The 21,315-nt window shown below is 39.0% G+C and overlaps 1 protein-coding gene across 1 annotated transcript in view; it reads right to left on the reverse strand.

Moving 5' to 3' along the window:
- The window catches only part of zmat4a (zinc finger, matrin-type 4a), a 157,648-nt gene that overhangs the window by 18,177 nt on the left and 118,156 nt on the right, over positions 1 to 21,315 (reverse strand). The window contains exon 6 of the mRNA XM_062417087.1: positions 18,542 to 18,638. Within this exon, the coding sequence (XP_062273071.1) occupies positions 18,542 to 18,638 (97 nt within the window). The remainder of the gene's footprint in view (positions 1 to 18,541; positions 18,639 to 21,315) is intronic.

Consider the following 21,315-nt stretch of genomic DNA (forward strand, 5'->3'; position numbering starts at 1 on the left):
TTGTTTTTTCTTTGTGTGTGTGTGTGTGTGTGTGTGTCTTCGTCCCACGCTCACTGGACACATATCTGATTCTTCAGACTGTAGGAGGAAAACAGACAGAGAGGAGAGAGTCAGGTTATTAGTGATACATGCTTCATATAAGTGTCATATTCAGAGGAGAGTTAAAGCTGCACTTTATTATTATTTATTGATGTAAATGCTTTTTATCAGCCTTATTCATAAATGATCCACAAACGTTCTGTACTTGCCCAAAAATAACTGTGATCTGATTGTGAATCATTCATTTACACAAAATGATTAAAAATGTAAAAAAAAAAGAATGACTTATTTACTGTTACAAACTACAGTCTTATTTTTGTCGTTTTTATACTTTAGAAATATGCTCTTAAATTGTAATGTTTTTGAATGCAGTTGTTTTGATTAGGAATTGCCACTTTAGAAATATACTCTTACATTTTTAAATATTTTTTAATGTAATTGTTTTAATTAGGAATAAATCTATGAATTTCTGATATTTGACTCATTGTTATGCTCTTACACATTTTAAATCTTAATGTTTTTGAATATTTTAAAATAAAACTTTCTCTTAGAGGATGGACTGAGTTCTATATTAGATGGCAGCCGCTCCTCTCTTATTTTGAAAAACTATCTACAACTCCCATCACTTGTTTTCAGCTGAACATTTACACTGGCAGAATGATTCAATAAATGATAATGATATGCTTTGTACACTTTGCATGCTTTGACACATTTGCCCATTAAAGTGGACCAAGTGTGTTATCTCCTTTTGTTTTCTGTTCGTTCCACACAAATGTTAAATTGGACATAATATATGATTATTATTAGTATTGAAAAGAATTGTATTGTGAAATCACGTCCTAATAAAACAAACTTATAAAAAATAAATTCCCCAAGAAAATAAATGATGAAAATGGATTATGATAACATATAAATATAACAGCATTGAACAGTCAGATGATCAAACAGGTTTTAAACAAACCTCCATGTTAGCCAAACTTATTTGGAGGATGAAGAAGAAGGTGAACATTAAACCTATCACTCAAACAATCCATCACACTTTACAGACTAACACACCTGTTCAGCTTTCATCTACAGTACTTAATGTACTCGAGAGCACCATGTTACCAATATTGCAGGTGTGCTCGCAGTCAGTAGTTCAGATAATCTCATTAAACTATTGGCTTGTTTACAACCCATCTGCTGGTCTGACTGCTTTATCACTTTGATGAGAATAATGCTACCATAATAAAAAACAGCTGTAATAAAGAAGAATGATCTTTTAATTCTGCCACATTTCCCCCAAAGTACTAATGCTGGTTGTGTGAGGTGTGTGAGGAGTCTCAGGAGTGATTACCAACACATGGTTAAAAAAAAAACAAAACAAAACTGCAAGTCACTGCTCCAGCAAAGCTGAAGCTGAATTCCAAGATAACAATCCATCCGTTTGCAGTAGTAGGCTGTGACTGGCAGGCTGCACTGACACACTTTGATTTTTCCTGCAGCGAGTAGAAGCGCAAGTCAAGCGAAGTGCTGAACTTCACATTTTAACCACGAACGTCTACACATAAGGTCTGGTAGAGTCCCTAAAGACAAATCACCAGAGGGGCACTCGGGGAACATTTGGGCTGACCTTTTCAAAGTACAAACCCACTGTATGAACAAACATCAGCAAACTGTATCGCTCCGTTTCTCATAGAACATTAAATAAGCAAACCCCCCCGGAGGAATTTTTTTTCCTCAATTAGTTTGGAGACTCATGATTAAACAAACTGAAGTGGAAAGAGCTGATTGGTTTTGAAAGTAGCTCAAAGAAATGATACCTAAGTCTGAAGAGAGAAAATACCTAGAGCTGTTACGATGGATTGGAAATCATACCACTGACTACAACTGTACTTCTCAGCAATGTGTTGATCCCATAGAGAGGGTAGAAACTATAGAGGAGAGGGGCTGCTTTTATCAAAAATCCCCTTTTCTCGTGCACCTTTATGAAGGTTACAATGGTTCTTCAACACCTTCGCTTATCTTCTGAAACCTGGTGTCAAAAGGTTGCCGAGTCTAATCCCTGTTGCGGTGTGATTGAATAGATGACTGGAAGCCTTCGGGTGTCTGTTGGGCTGCCCGAACCAAAAGACTGCCTCATTTTTATCAGTTTATCATCCCCCAATCTCTGTCCTCATCTCTCTTCGGCCGCCAGAAATGATTTACTCGATCGGTCGGACCGCTGAAGAATGTATCAAGACAAGCCCACGACTGTCAATCTCATAGGCGGTATAATAAAGAGTATCACCAGCACCAGTACGCCCGTAGGTTTTATAGCACAGATGGGAATAAATGGAGAGGAGACTTACAGTGTAACCCTCGTGGGACACACAGTTACAGAGTAACCGGGGGCTGAAACATGACAGATTGACAGTTAGCGTTGTTTTTGTTGCCTTATTTTTTTACAGCACATAATCAGTGCTGTTTCCTGTGTGTGTGCAGTGGGAATTCATGTTGTCTTCAGGTCATAGTGCGTTTTGTAAAAGGAGCGTACCGCTGTGTTCGTCTCACGAATGACGACGAAACAATTAACTGTCACGTTCGTTTCAATGTGCGGCTCAACGTGGAGAACACTGTGCAGAAAGAAAAACGTTTACCTCCTCAGATGTTACATCTCCTGAACTTCTACATGAACTATGCTGATCATCTGGGACGATATTAGAAAAAACATGCAGGTGTTAAGAACAAAAACACACAGATCGTGAATGTGGCTCCAGTTTCACGGTATAAAAAAAGGGCCGTAATCATGTTTTCCAGTACACAGTTTTATTGACTTTATTCTGCACAACATCCTGCTTTAAATGCAGCAGAGGGAAATAAAAGTCAGTAAAACCTGATAGAAACCTCTTTTCATCTTTATGTGTTTCAAAAGAAAAATGCAACACGCTGTCTGTGGAATGAAAATAGCAAACTATTAAAACCAAATGCAGGTGATACAGCAGGTGTTGTAAGCTCAGTTCAGTGCTGAGATGATGATGATGATGATGATGATGATGCACCGAGGAGCACAGTGAAAGATGAGCTCCTGAAATGAGATGTAAGGCAACTTTATAGGTTCCATCAGCCTCCTCTTAAACTGTGGTAAAGATTTTTATATTAACAATTGGTCAAATAATGGAACAGTAATGATGAACCCACAGAGAATTATCAGTAACCTTTTGTTTCAGTTTCACCGCTCTTACAAAAAGAACTCCTTATTTATCTTCTACTTCCTTTATGCAGCCCCTCAGTTCAGCCTCTGTCTGAAACAAGCGGTTTTAGCTCCTGTCTCTTTAAGGCCTTCGCCCTGATGAGCTCGCCCTGTTGTGATTGGTCGACTTCTGTAACTCTGGCAGTCAGATTTCACTTCTTTCTCTTGTTCTTTACTTGAAATATAAATTCTATAATACATTCGTATGTGTTTGACCCGAAACAACATGTTGAAAAACCTTAGCAACAACCTTAGCAACAAAGGCTACAGAATGAATTGGTGAAACAGTAGATTCAAAAAAACGATGTCCTTATATCCCACTCTCTCTTCTAGACGCTCCATTTCCTTTACAAAGTACTTGTCAAATGCTAGAGTATATCTCATATAAATATATGAGAGTTTAAACCTAATTTGTTAAGCACATAATAATAATGACACTTAATATCATATAGGTATTATTATGACATTCAATAGGACAATAGGAGTCTAAAATCTGCCTGTCACACACAGACAGACAGATATGCTTCTCTTTCTGCATCTATATAATGAGAATGAGGAGCGGGCTGCAGGGATATTAAAAGGGACAAATAGTGAAAAAAAAAGAAAGCACCTCAAGACCTCAGAGAAAAAAAAGGCACCAAATGTGAAAAATATGCACAAAAATAGCAGTAATGGATTGCTTCTATTTTGCATACTGCTTTAATTTGAGCAGCTATACTCTGCTGGTATCATTCATATGTATGAATATACACTCAAATGTAAAAGCTCTTAAAAATGTCTTAATTATAGTACATTCAGGATTAGGTGGAATCTCCTCCTTTCATGATTCCCCAGCTGAAATGTACAGCAGAATGATTTCATTCAGAGAGTTTATTTCCCTCTTCAAGGCATTTTACATCACTTCTTCTCAAATGAAGCTGTATTTCATTTGATATGATGCAGCTGGTAAAGCCCAGTTAAAAACATAGGAAGCTTCAAATGTGAAGGTCTCACAAGCAAGAATTCAATTTGTCTAATTTAGCACCTCATTACACCAGTGAGCGATCTCACAGCCTACAGCTGGATTACAAGCCACCTCTGAGACCTACGCTTACATTTCTCTCCTCTTTGTTTGTGTGCTGAACAGGAGTTAGCAGTTAGTGAGGAGGCAGCCTGATAAACAACAGGACAGAGGTCTGCACATCTCTGCTACGCTGCAAATAACAAATACACTAATGATTCAGTCTAGTATGCTCAATAGTTCAGCTCTGTGCCACATATTGTACTGTATTTCTTTTCACAACCTGTTATCTGTCTCCTAGTGCATCTTCTTTCCAGATTTATTATAAAATGTGATATTTCGAGTTAAATTCAAGCGTTGTGATGGATTTTTACATCCAACCTGTTATAAAATGCTTTAAATGTAAAACTGAAGGTGTTAAATATGAAACATAATGAGTTTGTTGGTTACTATGTGTTACTACAACAGCATCATAACCAATTAATAACAAACCAACACTCTTGGTAACATTCACTCAGCATGTACTCCAGTCACTAATGTCACTAACCTCTCACAGGGGTCAACATATTAAGTGTGGATTATTTTTCACTGTCATTATAACCAATAAAAACATCAGCAACCATTTACTTATTTGAAATGATTATTATTATTATGGTTTATTTAATAAGGACATATCCAATATTCAAAGACAGGCTAAAACAGCTGTCTGATGCAAGTATCACAGTGTAATTCACAACATCTGTCCCTAGAAGGGCTTTTGTGAAAGTAAGAGATGAAAATACAGCACAGAGTAAAAAGAAGATGAGCAAAGTAAAACAGTACTATAAGACAGTTACTTTTGTTTGGAACATTATTTTATGCTGTGTGCACTTGGCTGCTTGTAACAAAAAACGATTTTAAGTGTTGACTTTGGCAGAATCTCATCGCCATGATGGAGGTTTTACTTTCACTTTTATTTATGATCATATTCATGTGTGATACAGCCAGTAAAATACATAAATTAAAATGTTCCATCATATTAATAATAAGATGGATCATATGCTGTGGCTATGTCACACACAACCATCATATCACAGTGTGGAGAAAAGTCTGGTTTAATCCCATAGTGAGTTACTACAGAATGGTTTCCTGTTATCATTTTCATATGTGTCAAACTCACTTGCAAAGCATTATGAGGAGCTTTTTGATGCCAACAAAAAGCATGGTGATAAGCAGTGTTTAATAACACACATATAATTGATGAATCTGCCGTTGCTCAGTGAAATGAGGCAGAATAATATACTGTTAACTGATTTATTCATGATGACATCAAAGCTCTGTCACAGCAAATCATTAGTTTGTGTTCAAAAAAAAAAAAAATAGAGAGAGAAGTTAATCAGAGTTAGTCCTCTGCTGGGGGACTGTCTCATGCTTGGAAGACAAGTCCTGGAGACGGACACAGATGTTTCACACAGAGTAGCTTTAGATGAGCAGCTGTGCACTGCTGTTTAATGGAGATGAAGCAGTTAACCAGATGTACATCCGCTCAGTCTTCATCTATCTATTCTTGCTTGTAAACTTTTAATATTCAATCAGAAAAGCATGAATCTCACTTCTGAGTATATTTTATATCTGAGTGATTTGTTTTTTATTTTATGGCTGTATTGTTTCATTTCTATGTTGTGCTTCTTTATCTTTTAACATCTTGGGACAATGCTGGAAATAATTGTCTTCACTTCAACATGTTATCTCTTGGAATTTTTGTCTTTGTGTTTTTTAATAAATAAATAAAATCATATCAGTAGCTTGTCTGAGCAGAGTCTTAAAGTGCCACATTATCTTATACAGTACCTCTTTTAAACATCTACAAATGACACAATGGTGATTTATACTTTACTGGATGTGTTTTCAAGCTGTATTTTTCTCTTTCACGAGACAAAAAGACTCCTAGGATGAAGACTAACTGGTTGGTTCGGCAAATGCGTATCTGGTTATTTTGCCTGTCTCTGCTAAAGAGTACACAGATGATTCCTGAAGCTTTTCTACCATCTGAGACTGTGTCCATGCAGGGAATTAGAAATGTAAATGGGGCTAAAAGCAGAGTATGACCTATGTACAGTCAGGTTATTCCCTCACTTTATTAGCAGTACAGTACATAAATACACATCTACTGATATACTGTGTTGCATTGGAGAGCTCTGACTCTTTATAACAGAAGTATTCATTGAATGAATGCCTCTCCAGTGCTGCGTAATGTCAAACAGATTACTGATGATTTCAATAGATTAGTCAATGGAGTGAGAGCACTGAGAACATCATCTTAAAGGCGTCTTGGTTTGAGTGAGGAGTGGAAATGTAAGAGTTTAGATTCAGCCACAGAAGTCAGAAGACAGATTTCTGTCTAAATATCTCAAAAATCCTTGCTGCTGTTTGCCTTCCTCTCCATCAAAGTGTCAGTGCTAAAATGTGCATCCTCCCCAAACTGACAGCAGGACAGGCTGTTAAAGAAGCTTGGGGATGATACATGGCCTCAAGCCCAGCCTTCAAATCCTGCTAGCACTGCGCACACACACACGCACGCACGCACACGCACACACACACACACAGGCAAATTCACAGACTTAAAGTCAAGAGTACACATTTTGCAAAGCTACTGTATATCAAGGCTTCCAGCTTTCCTTTCGAGGGTGAAGAAGGGTCTCATAAGTAATTCACCGTGCGAGTAGGTGTAGGTTACACAGCTGTTCGACCTCCAACAAGCCCAGAGATACCACACCACCCGACTACATCACCTTCTCCAAAAACGTGGCTACTCTGCAACTTATGTATTCCTCTAGCGTGTGACAAATTGTGTCAGCACATTACTCTGGTGAAGCATTTTTTTTCATGCATAATTCATCCTCAATCCTACATTCCACATGGACATTTTCAAATCCCTTTGAAGTTAATTCCCTCTTCGTGATAAACAGCCTCGCCCGCTTCGGCTGTGTTGCGGCTTATCATTGTCTGTGTCGTCTGTGTCGGAGGAAGTCACCTGTCCCAAACTATTTTATTGTACAGTGTTGGAGTGCTGGACGCATTTGCATTTAATAATCCACCGTGGAGAAAAAAAAGCAGGAAAAAAACCGTCATGAGGACTTTGGTTTGTTTGCACATTCAAGGAGAATGCAGGATAGTTTTATAGAGCACACACACACATACACACATACACACATACACACACACACACACACACACACACACACACACACACACACACACACACACACACACACACAACTCCTGATTATGAATTACTAACATCTCAGAAGATGCTGAAGCGACTTTGTGCAGCACAGAAAGTGACTGCTTGCAAAAGGAAAAAAAAAAAAAATCCTTTTACATTTCACTTGAGGATGTATGGAGCAATGGGCCCATTTCTTTGTGGGTTCCTGCTCTAGCCAAAGGGAACAATAAGCAACACTGTGAAAAATGTTCGACCATAGAGTGATGATACGACGATGTATATTAGAGATATTACACATATAACTAGTTCTGATAAAAAATGTGAATTTATTTAGAAAACGATGGATATTTTAACCAGACCAATTTGCAGTGCATATTTAGTGATGTGTTGAATTTACTATGTTAAAATGATAGAATGATTAGAAAAGACTATTTGGACCTGGAAGTTGTAATTACCCGGTTTGGCCACTATGCCAAAATAGCTTGCCAGTCCACTGCCATATAGCATTTCTATGTGTTTCATGTATTAACTGGAGAAGCTTTACAGTCTCATTGGTCCACACAGGCGATGCAGACACTTCATTGGACATTTAAATCATCTACATAGTGATTTATTTGCTGAGTCTCTTTCAATTACAATTTGTCGCATTGTCAACTTTTCCACCTCAACCAAGCGTAAAAACCTTTTCTTGATGTATTGAGCTATTTTCAAATTTTCAGTGTGTCCACTTAAGCTTTTGATGTGTTAATTGAAAAAAACAAGTGGAACAGGGTCATTTACTGACAGGCTCATAATTCTTCTTGGTCTTTTTGAACAGAAAAAAGGAAAAATTGTAGCAAATCTGAAAAAATTTGAAATCATTTCTCTCTCTAAGAAACCATCATTAGCATACTGACACTGTTGTTTAATTAAAGTTTACTAGGTAAAAGCTAAAAGTTTAATTTTGCAGTTGAACTGATGAAATATGTGTTAATACAGCTTATAAAATGTTAAAATAAAAAACTTGCTAACAGCATTGAACTTTGCCTTGATTTTAGGGGATATTTGGATGCATAGAAGCTACAGTGAGAGGACAACTCTGTACATCTATATGTTAGACATACCGTATGTACCAGCCTTCTTCAACAGTGAAAGAAATGAACAAAGTGAATATCTGATTACCCTCTAGTGAATGACGAATCCGGGGAATTAAATTAATTAAATGAAATGAGGGCTGGCATCTCATCCAGCATCAGTTTCAGCCCCAGAGAGACTATCAATGGAAGAATGAGGAAGAAAGAGAGGAAGAAAGCAGGTACTGACAGGCACTTGCCCCACTTGGAGATTGACAATTGCCTGCTCTGCCCAGCCAACTGAGTTATCTCTCTGTGCACCGGGGGAATTAATTAGGGGCTTGATGATCGGGGAAATGGGGCCGAATAATAAAAAGCATGACGATCTCTCTCTTCGGTGTTGCAGCCTTTGTCATTCGTCCTACCCAACCTTTGATTGTCATGCCTGGGAGCTGGTCTTGTCATCAATATCCTCCTACCTCACGCTCATAAAGTGGTTTGTATAAGTCCCTCCACTGAGCAGCTAATGGGCCCAAGGTGTAAAAATGGCCTGACTCTTCACAGAGCTCCCACTGTGCATTGTTGTAAATCACAGATCCATTACACGGGAGATGAGTGCTGGGAAAATATGGCACCGAAAATTCCCCTCTGCCTCAGCCCTGGCTGTTTTCTGCTTCAGCACACAATGAACTGTACATGCTCAATTTTTAGCCTTACAGCACCTTCGGAACCACAGGTGCCCAAAGTCATTTTCCACAGCTTCCCGACTGATGAGTTCATTTCAAAAAACACTACCGTATATCTGAGCTTATTTTAGTCTTTTCCATTTTCTATGTTAAATGAAGTTGTCGCCTGAAGATCATCATGCAGTATCTACAATATAAGGGTGATGTCATTTTTCTGAATTAAGCTGTTGCAGTTGTCAGCACAGCAGTTTTGAAAGGTTAGTCTATCAGTACCTGATAGCACTTCAATTTCATTTTAACACTTTGAACATCTAAAATACAATTTGCCTTTGTAGGGTGCGACAGATGCAAGGAAGCTTCTTATTTTTTGTCTTGTGATATTAAAATAAAAATCAACACCTTAGTTTTTTTCAAATAAAAAAAGTCAAATTGCATTGTAACTAATCTCAACATGTATTTATAGGTAACAGTAAGTTGCAGGGGCTTGCAGACAAGTCGAAACAACGTGGATGTACTGGTTGATCTAACTTCTCATTGGGAGGGCGGGTTTGAATAAATCATCATGCTAGCACATGACAAGAGATAATTACCAGTTTGTGTTGCTAGCACTAGAGAGACTCTAATTAATAATGCATTCTGGGCTTTCCTTGTCAATGTATACCATTGGGAATGTACAGATTAAAAAAAAGTCAAAGCACCAGCAACACTTGTAGTTAAGAATAACTATATTAATAGACATAGATAGATAGTTTCAGCTTGTGGCCTTCATCAGGGTCCTCAAGGTACAAATGTACAGTTTTTTTCCCCTCAATTTTCTCAATTAGTGATACATATTAGTGGTTAGAGTTGAGTTGCTAGTGTATTTGTTGGTGGTTGATTGCTCATTGTCCTGAGTTGAGTCCACTACAACACCTGGCAGACAAACAGCAGAACAATGTACCAGGTTGTAAAGTATTGTAAAAGAGAAAACAATACATCCTGGCTGCCAACATGAACTATTATTTATACCTTGTAGTGACTGAAGACCATCTGAAAGCATCATTAATAAGTGATCAGCATTCATTGTTTTTGGGTAACTAAAGACTGCAAAGGATATTGCTCTGTGAAGCAAGTCAAAAAGAGAGCCACATTTCATTTAGACATGGGACAGGCATGTTGTCGCTGGGATGTATTTGGGCATGACACGGAAAATTTCAAAGGAGGTGGACTTGGAATTGATATTTCCCAGGGATACCCTAATGGCCATTTTGTTGCCGTGTCTAAAGCGTGTCCAAAGCAGCAGTCTATTTCCAGCAGAGCTCTCCTACAGCTGTACCAGCCTTCGCATACTGTACAGATAACAAACGCTGCCAGCAGAATCTGGCTTGCTTTTGAACAGAGTAAATATGTTGCCTGAATTGCAATGAGAGAAAACTGTCAAGGCTTATTAGAGAGCCTTCTCTCAATGCTTTGAAGACGCGATCATTTGTATGTGCATGTTTTACTTGTTTGAAAAAGGGTTTGAATGGAAGGAAAGAATCATGATGGTGGTGATGGTGATTTGTGGCAGGCTGGATAGAGCCTCAAGGGGATGATTGCTCCCCAGGCTACCCTCTTATATCGACTGCCATGCCTGAGAGAACCATAAAGGAAGCCTTTGGATAGACCTGTCTGCCATCATCAATTATCACATTTGTCAATAATTGGTCATCTCTTGATTAACTCATTTATTTTTACATCAATGAGCGAGTCATTGCTATGGGAATAAAGTCATTTTTAGGGAGCGTAGAATCTGCTGTCCAGCGATCACTGAGGATTATCTTAAAGAGCAATCCACAAATAACTTCTGGTGAATTGGTCATCACGAATGAGCAAAAACAGAGGAACAATTTTGAGGAGGTGTCAGGCAGCCGAACTTTAGATTCCATGTGCCCGCCTCTGTGTCGCTGTTTCTAAAAGGAGGCATACAGTATGTGATGTGAAGGCACCGGGTGTTAAAGTGGACAGATGAGAGCATTGGCACTTGTCCTGTTAGCAAGCATGGAGTGGAGACACAAGGGGACTGTAGGGGAGAAACAGGTAGGAGTCAAGCTCTGGCATCATAATATATCATTCTGTTTCATATCTCTGGCCTGAGCATAGAGCGAGCTACCAGGATAAACAGAATAAATCCTGCTGCTCCTGTCAGCTGGATTTAACCTAGGTGAATATAATACACATTACAGTATGTTCTCCAGGCATAGCTGGGGACACAGCATGAGTCAGAGTATAGCAACCTACACACTGAACATATCACCTCCCAAAATGACACCATGCAGTGAAAGCAAAACACATTGCCTTTTTATTATGTGTGTGGCTGTGGTAGGTTGATCCACCATTTTGGTCAAGACAGAAATATCTCATCAATATTTAGGATGGGTTTTTGGTCCATAGTGAAATGTCTCAACAACTATTTGATGGATTTCCACAGAATTTGGCACAGATATTCTTGGTGCCCAGAGGTTGAACTCTGAGGACTTCAGGTGATTTTTCTTCTAGCACTACAATGAGGTTGATATTTTTGGTCATAAGTGAAATATATCAACAATTAATGGATGCATGACCATAGAATTTGTAAAAGATATTCATGGTGCCCAGAGGATGAATCCTACTTTGGTGATCCCCTGACTTTTTCTCCAGCACTACCACGAGGTTGATATTTTTGGTCATTAGTGAAATGTCTCAAAAACAATTAGATAGATTACCATAGCATTTGGCACAGATATTCATGGTGCCAAGAGGATGTACTGTAAGGATTTTTCCTCTAGCGCTACCAGCAAGTAAAAGTTTGCATTTATCCAGTGAAGTGATTCAAAATCTTCTGGTTGGATTGCCATAAAATTTTGTATAGACATTCATGGCTCCCAGCAGATGCATCCTAATGACTTTGTTGTTCCCTTGATTTTACCTGTAGCACCACCATGAGGTTGACATTTGTGCTTCTAAGTAAAATACTGTATATTGACTACTGGATGGACTGCCATGAAATTTGGTACACACATTCATTTCCTTTGTAGGGTGAATTGTAATAACTTTTTTAGATTGAGTGACTTTTCAAAGTTTTCATTTGTCCAATATGTTGGTTCATGACCTAATGCCAACAAAACTAACCACATAAGTTCATTTTACTGCTAATTAACAAATGTTAGCAAACATCAATTTACATTTTCAACTCACACCGTCATTATGAGCATGTTTGCATGCTGATGTTAGCATTTAGTGCAGCCTCACAGAGCTGCTAGTGTGGCTGGCTCTTAGTCGTGTACAAAGACAAATTGATGTAATTTGTCTTTTGCATGTGATGTTGCAAGTGCTGTGTAAGATCACAACCCATTGAAGCAAAGCATTTGCATGTGTTACGGAGACACAGTGCAAACCTTTTACAGTGTATAAATCAGTCAGGGAGGTTGAGGGTTGTCAGACAGAAGCAAAGCATCTGGAGACTGAGTGACTCATCATTAGATAAATATTATTTCAAATCACTGTTGACTGCACAATGTCTGCAGCAACAAAACAATCTGGATAAAAAGAAATCCTTCACATAAGTGATTCATCAGGCTCTCAGCTGGCAGGGTTGATGCATTCAACTTTGATCAAAAAGCGCATTTTTTTTCCAGAAATGGGGGATTCATCTTCACTGATGTGTGTCAGACGTTATACATCCAAGCTTTTAACAGTTTTCAAGTGCCCAAAGGTCATGAAAGCAACTCAACAGTAAGAAAAACAATACATTTACACTTGCATTGTTTTTCCAGAACAGTAATCTCACATTTTTTGGATGCTAGAGTCAATATGATGTCAAACAAGGAGGGATGAAAACAGTAAATGTTTATCTTAAGATAATAACCAACAAAGACACACTGCAGTGTTTAAAAAAAAAGAAATCCTTTCATCACAGTGTGAAATAATCTGTAACAGATTCATATGCTTCAGCAGTGAGGAGATATGTGACTTATTACTTTCTACAGACCATTAGCATGGTTGAATCTAAAAACCCATTAGTATGCACACATGTGTCTGTACTCATGCATGCAAGATAAAAACATGCATGTAGTGGGAATGCTTGGATCTTGATGGATGGCTGTCCTGGGATGAGGGGATGGCACAATAATTACACTGTCAGTCACTGACCTATCGATAGCAACCGAGTCCATCTGCACTGCAGAAATACCCATATTAACAAGGCTTTTATCCCTGATCTCCTCAAGCCCCATTCAGCTGTTTACGATAGAGTAAACTATGGTTTAAAATGCAAAATAACATCATGAAAACTGACTAAAAATGTGAAGTATTTAATAGGTTTCTAGCAGTTATGTAACAGATGGCAACAAAGTGAATACCCCTCCCCTCATGCCCCCTTCCAAGTGGAACCAACAGTGGCTGCAAAACTCACAAAAAACATTAAAGGCCCTCCCTAGAGTCAGTGATGATTTGTCTGTTCTGGGCTACTGTAGAGACATGGTGGTGCAACGTGGCAAAGAGATTCTTATGGTTCATCTTCATATGCATGAGATATAATTAACATTTTTTAACAGTGGTTTTATTCTGTAACAGATGTTTCAGGTTTTCTGAGATGATTATAATATACAATATTATATACAATAACAAATGTTTATGTATATGTGACAATCACATATTGTGGTATCACTAAGTGAGAGATGGTTAGGAGTTCTAACCGAACCAAATTCATTTCACAGTATTCATCTATTATAAAATATGGAAGGCATCTGTGGAATTCTGTTGACTCTGAACAATCCTGATCCATCTTAAGAGGTCAGGCATGTTATTAAAAAGACATTATTACAAAAAAGAGAGTAAGACAGGTCATGATCTTTGTGAGATTGAAACAGTAAAGAACTGTCCACGCAGTCTGAGTATCATGCCATTATTAGTTACAGTGAGTCAGAAGCACATCATTTAAAACCAGAGCATCGAACTTCATAACAAGTGCTAACGGTGCCATTATCCACTGGAGGGTATTACAGCTGGCAAAGAGTCTTGCCATGACTGCTGTGAATACTGCACATTATAATTCTGTACACCGCCTGAACCTGTCTGGTACTCCACCCGACACCCGACACCCGAGGCTATATTGTTATTCTTTAAAGACAAAAGTTATGCTTGCTTTGGAAAAGGTTTTCTTACACATAAAAATGACTTATCTGATCATGGCAATTAACCAACACCAAATATATCAAGCTGGCCACCAAACTATAGACAACTTATATTAGCCCAGTAGCTGTAGGGTTAGTGGCGATACGCAGATTTCAGTAGATAACTTGATCTTTTCTGCCAGATGGAGGTGGCCCATAAACTCAGAACATCTTTCAACAACAGTCCAAACTGTTTTAATTGAGAGCAGAAATCTTTCCTTTTTTTCATGGTAAATGGTAAATGGACTGTACTTAAATAGCTCTTAAATGCTTTACTTGTGTGGGGAATATTCAATCTTCAGTTGAAGCTTTTCTTATCTATTAAATCCAATAACTACACAGCTTTAACCTTCTCATGCTCAACATGCTAATGAATGATGACTACTGATGTACATTGAGATCAAAACACTGCAAAGGTCAATACCTGTAAAAACAGATCACCAGATGAATCGGTAAATGGCTGCCACCCAGTGTTTACTGTGTCTTAGTCAGTGAGTGGCAGAGAGAGGCCAACAGAGAGAGCTCTAACAGTTCTATTCATCTAAAGGTCAAATGGGGTTCCCTCTCCTTTCCCCTCAGTTAACACTGACCGGTCAAACCAGTCTAGCATTTCAATGGCTTCACTGCTGCTCTCAGCACTGAGCTCTTCCTCTCCTCCTCAGCTAGGGGACCACATAAAGCCTCTTGGCTATTTTAGTCTTTGAAAGACAGACTTACCATGCCGCTGCAACAGAGTCAAAAAAAAGAAAGAAGCTACATTAAGTTTTTCTAATTCAGGTTGGGAAACTGAGGAGGTGAGAGCAGAGTGGAGCACAAATGAGAAAGAGTAAAAAAAGAAAAAAGAGAGTAGGGAAACATGCCATGAAGCCAAACCAAACTTGTAAATCTTGATAATCTTGTAAATCAAAGTCCATTAGGTTCGAGGCTCCTGCTTTTGATGCCAGCAGCAAATAACTAAGCTAAGGGACTAAGCTTTAGTTGTTGTACTCATGTAGCTGGCTTGTTAGAGGATATTGATCACACTTCTCATTAGTACGCCTCTCATGAATAGATTATTTGTTCTCCTCTTGAGTCAAAATTGAGCTTCCTCATTTCTTTCCTACCCTTAGTTCATCTTAGCATCAAATGGCTACATATACAAAGCCATGCAGCCAGTGGGCTTTGTTTCCATCAATGTGACCCATTTCATATCGAGTGACATAATCAAACCAACCAACACACACACAACCTGACCTCAGTTGACCTGTTGAGTCATGCAAATAACCACAGATGGAAGTAGACACATCAATAACTGCAGAGACCAATTGACTACAGCTCAGAGATTCCAGTGATTTGAGGATAAAATGTGATTGTCTGGACTACTTATGCTATTGTGACTTAAGTCTTTTTAGAAATTAAATTGTATTGGTGGTCTACACCATATTAAAGGTAGAGTCAGTAAAGAATGTTGATATTTGAACTAAACACCCAAACAAATACACCCTTTCTTCATGGTCATATTTTAACAGTAAGATTACTAAATCCCCCCCCACCCCCCCAACTAATTTCACTTTAAAGTCAACTTGGCAATATTTTGAAAGAACCAACACATTTTTCAAGCGATCTATCTCTATGCTGTGGCTCTTTTTTAACAGTAAAAAAAGGTTATTCTACTGTTTCTCATTTCTGGACTAAACCCTTTTTGGCTGAACATAAATAGCACACATGCAACGCAGATTATATGTACCAGACAGTCGAGAGTTTAATTTGGTTGCTTTGTCCACAACGGTTAAGTAAATATGCCAGAACCAGTCATCCGAAAGCTTCTTCTACCTCCACTAGCTTGTTGAGACAAGCTTGTTATGGCCTAATACAATTCATGGCTTTAGGTGTTTTAAAATTCCCATCTTTCAAATTATGATTTCTTATCTAAAAACAAATACATGGCAAAGTTTCCAATTTCCGCCCCCTCCTTTTCAGGCTTAGACAGACAGCAAATGCCTTTGTGTAATCTTTTTTTCCAGTGCTGTTGTGATAAAGGACATCAGACACATCAAATATTATCCTCAGCCCCTCTCTGGAGTTTTGTAAAGCATATAAGCCTTTATTCTGTCCGTGTAAACTAGCATTAAGCAAATGACCTAAATAGACCTGAGGCACCGTTACAGGCTATGCGTGTGGGGGGGGTGTTAGGTCGCGTTTTGTCTAAATTCCCTGCTCAGGGAATGTGTGTATGTTTGTGTGTGTGTGTGTGTGTGTGAGTATATGAAGGAGGATCTGCATAGAAACCCAGTGGCTCCAACAAGGCGGTGCAGGCATCTGTGACTAAAGCGCAGGGCTGTTAAACGGCACGTCACGTCTCCTGATGCCAGCATCCCTGTGGATGTGTGCAGCCAGAAAGTGCCCAGCAGGGGGAATTAATTCCAGGACATGCACCATGTAAGCCCCCATCAATTCACACCTACTGCCCAGAGCCCACGCACTACCACAGACAGTCTGCAGACCTCTGGTTCCTACTGACATTGCTTTAGGTCAAGTAATCTTTGCAGAGGAGATGTCGGATGTTACAGCTGACCTGTTATAGTTAGTAATTCATTGGTTATTGTGATAAGAAATATTCTAAAGATGCTACACAGAATGTGATTAGAACTAGACTGAATGTTGTCACATATTTATTGCTAGCGCTGAGTGATAAGAATGTGCAGTACATGCAATGTTTATGTATGCCTATCAGGGTTTCCACTAGAAATAATTGGCACCGGACAACGTGACCGGCCAGTTTTCAATTTTACCGGACAAATGTTTGAAATTCCGGTCAAATATTATCTGAATTTATTGAGCTTAAAATGATAAATGATATGCAGGCTACATAACAATGATATCAAGGCATGTCAATTTATAGCGTAATCTTTTTATCGAAAAGTAGGCTATATCAAATAAAATGAGAACTTCAGAGGCCGCGGAGCGCTGTCATTACAGCGATGGCGTCTCGTTGCACACTTGCGGCATCGATGAGCGGGGCTGTCAAATATCAGTTTATCCTCATCGAAAGTACATACTGTGACATACAAAATTCAAATTGTGCTTAAGAGGGAATATTTTCACCGGACATTTTAACCGGAGGGGTTAAAAATTACCGGACATCGGCAGATTTTACCGGTCAAAGTCCGGTAATTACCGGATAACGGAAACCCAGATGCCTATATAATGTTCAAGTAGGAAAGTTTAATAAATGCACTGGTATGAGAAATCTATCAGCATCACACCAATTCTAATTCTATTTATGTATTCATAATCCTCCTAAATGCAAATATAAAGGTATACTTCTTTCTAAGTAGCTGAAATACTACTACAGAGCCCTGAGGTACTAATACCCCCATTTGGGAATCACTGCTCTAAATAATAAGACTACCTCAACAACATTTAGAAGGAAATATCAGCTTGTTTCTTGTTTCATTTTGTTTTTTACGACGTGTTTTGTAAGTTTAAAACAGATGAAGAACTAACATTAGATGCTCATACTGTGTAAATGCTGGTGTTTTTGTTCAGTACCTGTCCCATTATGTTTAGAACAACTTGTAGATTGGCTTAATGGTGCGTACGTTTTTACAAAAGCTCCTCTCTGTATTCATTTAATATACCTGTAGTGAGATTCAGGGAATTGGCTGTGTGTGTATGTGCAGCTTTTTTCTTTTAATGAGCTTTTGTTTTATAGCCTTTTTTTGAGACAGGAGGCTGGTGGAGAGTGAACTCCAGCAGGCTGGCTGTTTGTTGTGACTATACTGTTGATTCTCAGCTCGAGACTGGCTCTTGCAGGCGTCGCAGCCACCGGTTAAGAAAGGAAAAGGCTCAATTAAAGAATTTTCCCCCTTAAAATTGCTTCTAATGAGACTGAACTAGGCTTATCACAGGATACCCTTGGCAAAAAAATGAGCCCGTCTAGATTTCAGTCTCAGCATTGCAGCACTCTACAATACTCTCATCATTTATGCATGCAATGTGAAATGCACTGTATCTAAATTGCGCAGGCTCCCTTAAGAAGCCGGGGATTTCAAGGTCACGGATGAAAGCAAAGAAAACGACATATTCCGTGCCAACGATGAGGTGTTAGCGTTTAGCATTAATCACCGCGGCATCAATAGTTAAAAGTGGAAATGAGTTTCTGTTTCTGCAGTGCGCTCTGGCGTGATCTACTCACTTGTTTTGGTGCTTTGAGCCCTGCAGATGTGCATGGTACTGTGCCACCGAGTTCAGTGTGACGCTGCAGACTTCACAGGAATAGCTTCGTTTCAGACCTGCAAGCACACACAAACACACATCCAGTGAGATAAAGTCCATAAATATAGCCTCGGTTGCAGCGTGGTTTATAAATAAAAATCATTATCTGATAATTTTCACTCTCCTGCATTAAATCAATGCAGAATCCATCAAAAAACATTTATTTGATGCAGATACATTTCATTCTTAGCTGAGCACCCTTGTGGCTTTGCAAGATTGCCTTATCTGATGGTGTTTTTTATAGATGGAGTGGGGAAAAAAATCAATTAAAATGATGCAGATAATGAAATGTCATGCAGGAAAACATCCCACAGCTGAATCTGAACGGTACAACTGGACATACCTGTGCTTCATTCTTTTCCCCCAGACACACACACACACACACACACACTTTATAATGTACTAAAATATATTTTCAGTATTTTTAAGTATTCAGTATTTTGACCTCAACTTCCCCCTCTGTGGTGAAATTTAGATCAGTATTCACAGCCCTCACATTCATTTCACTGAGACTACTGTGTTGGAATGCTCTGGTTTTTAATGCAGGGTTACCCAGCAAAAAAGCTGAACTGGGGTTATCTTTTGCTGCAACACGATGTTGCATAGTTGCCTAGCATCATAACACCATAACTTTGTAACATTTTAAAATACTGTCCAAACTAGTGTTCAGTGTTCTGGCCTTTTTGGATAACTTTGCAAAGTATGATAGGGTAGGCATCAATAAATACAATACATCAAGACATTTTTTTTTTTTTTAAACAAAGAAACCTTAAAAAACTATTCCATTACACATAATCTGTTAAGGAGCTCAAGTATGACCTTTCAGTATCCGACAGACCCTCCTGGTCCAGATCAAAGTGCCTTATTGTAGCGGCTGCTCTTTCCATCCCAATGAAATCAATAAACTCTTCCAGCCAACTACTCAAACTGAAACAGCTTGGAATTCTTATCTTCCAGTTCATAATAGGACAACCCAGTGTTACAAATCTCCTTTTCCTTGCAGGTAACCCATCTACTTTGTCTCCTAATATACACACAATAGGGCATGTGTTACCTCTGAGCCTGATCTATTCCTCAAACTGGCCTTTCTGCTTTGTATTTCCCAGCTGTAATAATCAAAGTTTGTGTATGAATAACAGATCAAATGTGAATGTTGAAGGAGTCGCTTGTAGTGATAAACCCGCTATCACCACTACATTTTAGCATTGTTTTAGTTTTTACAGCCTCTAACTTCACTGTTTTAATTCAGTCTCTCAGCTCTCATCAACCTTGATTCCAGCAACAATAGACAGCTATTTTAAATGAGAAAATGTCTGATAAACCCACTGTGCAAAGATCCTGTACTGATCCAAAGTTGTTCCAACTGAAACCATAAAAATCTGCTGTATTCAGGTGATGCGTGTTAAAAGGTTAAACATACATGAATTACCGTTTAAAAATAAATGTACTTCTCTATTGTTATTCTGGCTTTACTAAATGCCAAAAAAAATCATCCCCAGTGTCTGTGATAATGGTTTGATTGAGTCAGCACCCTGTTGCTGGCAAATTATGAGCACTCTGTGTAATCGCTGTCATATTGTACTAATCTTATTGCGGTGTGAAAAATGGCCATCTTGACTGCCTTGCTCTCACAATCGAGTTAACTCCCCTATAAATAAGCTCCGGAGCCAAAAGGCCAGGAGAAAATAAATGTCACCCTGCACTCATTGAATCACGTTTCCACATCCTCAATCACATCTCCCCTATGAACCATCATTTAGTCTCAATCTACGCATCGAACGCGGAGCTGTGATGACGAAAACTTTTCCCTTCGCTAACAACTTACTTTTCAGATGTCTATGTCAGCTGTTTCCTTCTAACATTTTGATGGAGGCCAATATTCCCCAGACACACAAGAGAGAGGCAAATCTCTCTTTTTTCACTTTCCTCCTGATAAGCTGCACAATAACCACTCTGTCAGACTGCCACCAGGACTGTGATTTCAATTTTGCACTGGCATCCCCCAGACGCAGTCATGAGCTGACATTTAAGTTCTGCGGCGAGCCGTGAGGGTCCGCTCTGCAGTGGCACCCTCTGACAGCTTGCTTCTCAAACAATTTTTGAAAGGGTGAAAGATTATACGGCGGCCCTGGTATCCATCACTGCCAGCCACCTGTGGCTCTTCCCTCGCGGCGCTGCCCTGCATGAGCGATGAAGCACCGGGAGCCTCTGGGCCTCGGTGGTGCTCCCCCTTCAATCACCTCTGCTTCCTGCCATCTGAGGCATCGCCGGTGAGTCATTGGAGACTCGTTTGTTTTGCTTAACTTTTCCCTTAGCTGAGAAAAGAGATGTAGTTCAGGAGAGGATGCGGAAGAAGAGAAATGTGCTCTGCAGTCTCATTTATTTGGGTTAAGTTGGAATTGTGTTACTGTATAACCTGAGGAACAGGTTGTGGAGCTGATGCATGGGTTGGGAAATGCTGACTGATAACTTAATTAGATCTTATAGTCACAGAGGTAACTTCTGAAAGAAAGTAGCTAACGGGCAAACTTCAGTCATTTTTTAAAGGAACAGTTTGACATTTAGCTTGAGAGGTAGATGAGATACCACAATCACACACACACACACACACACATACAAAACAGAAGTGAAAAAATGCTAACATCTGTCCTGGTTTCCTCTGTTTTTGTACATATTAAACAAGAAGAAAAAATG

This window comes from Scomber scombrus, chromosome 4 (assembly GCF_963691925.1).
Source record: "Scomber scombrus chromosome 4, fScoSco1.1, whole genome shotgun sequence".
Lineage (NCBI taxonomy): Eukaryota > Metazoa > Chordata > Actinopteri > Scombriformes > Scombridae > Scomber > Scomber scombrus.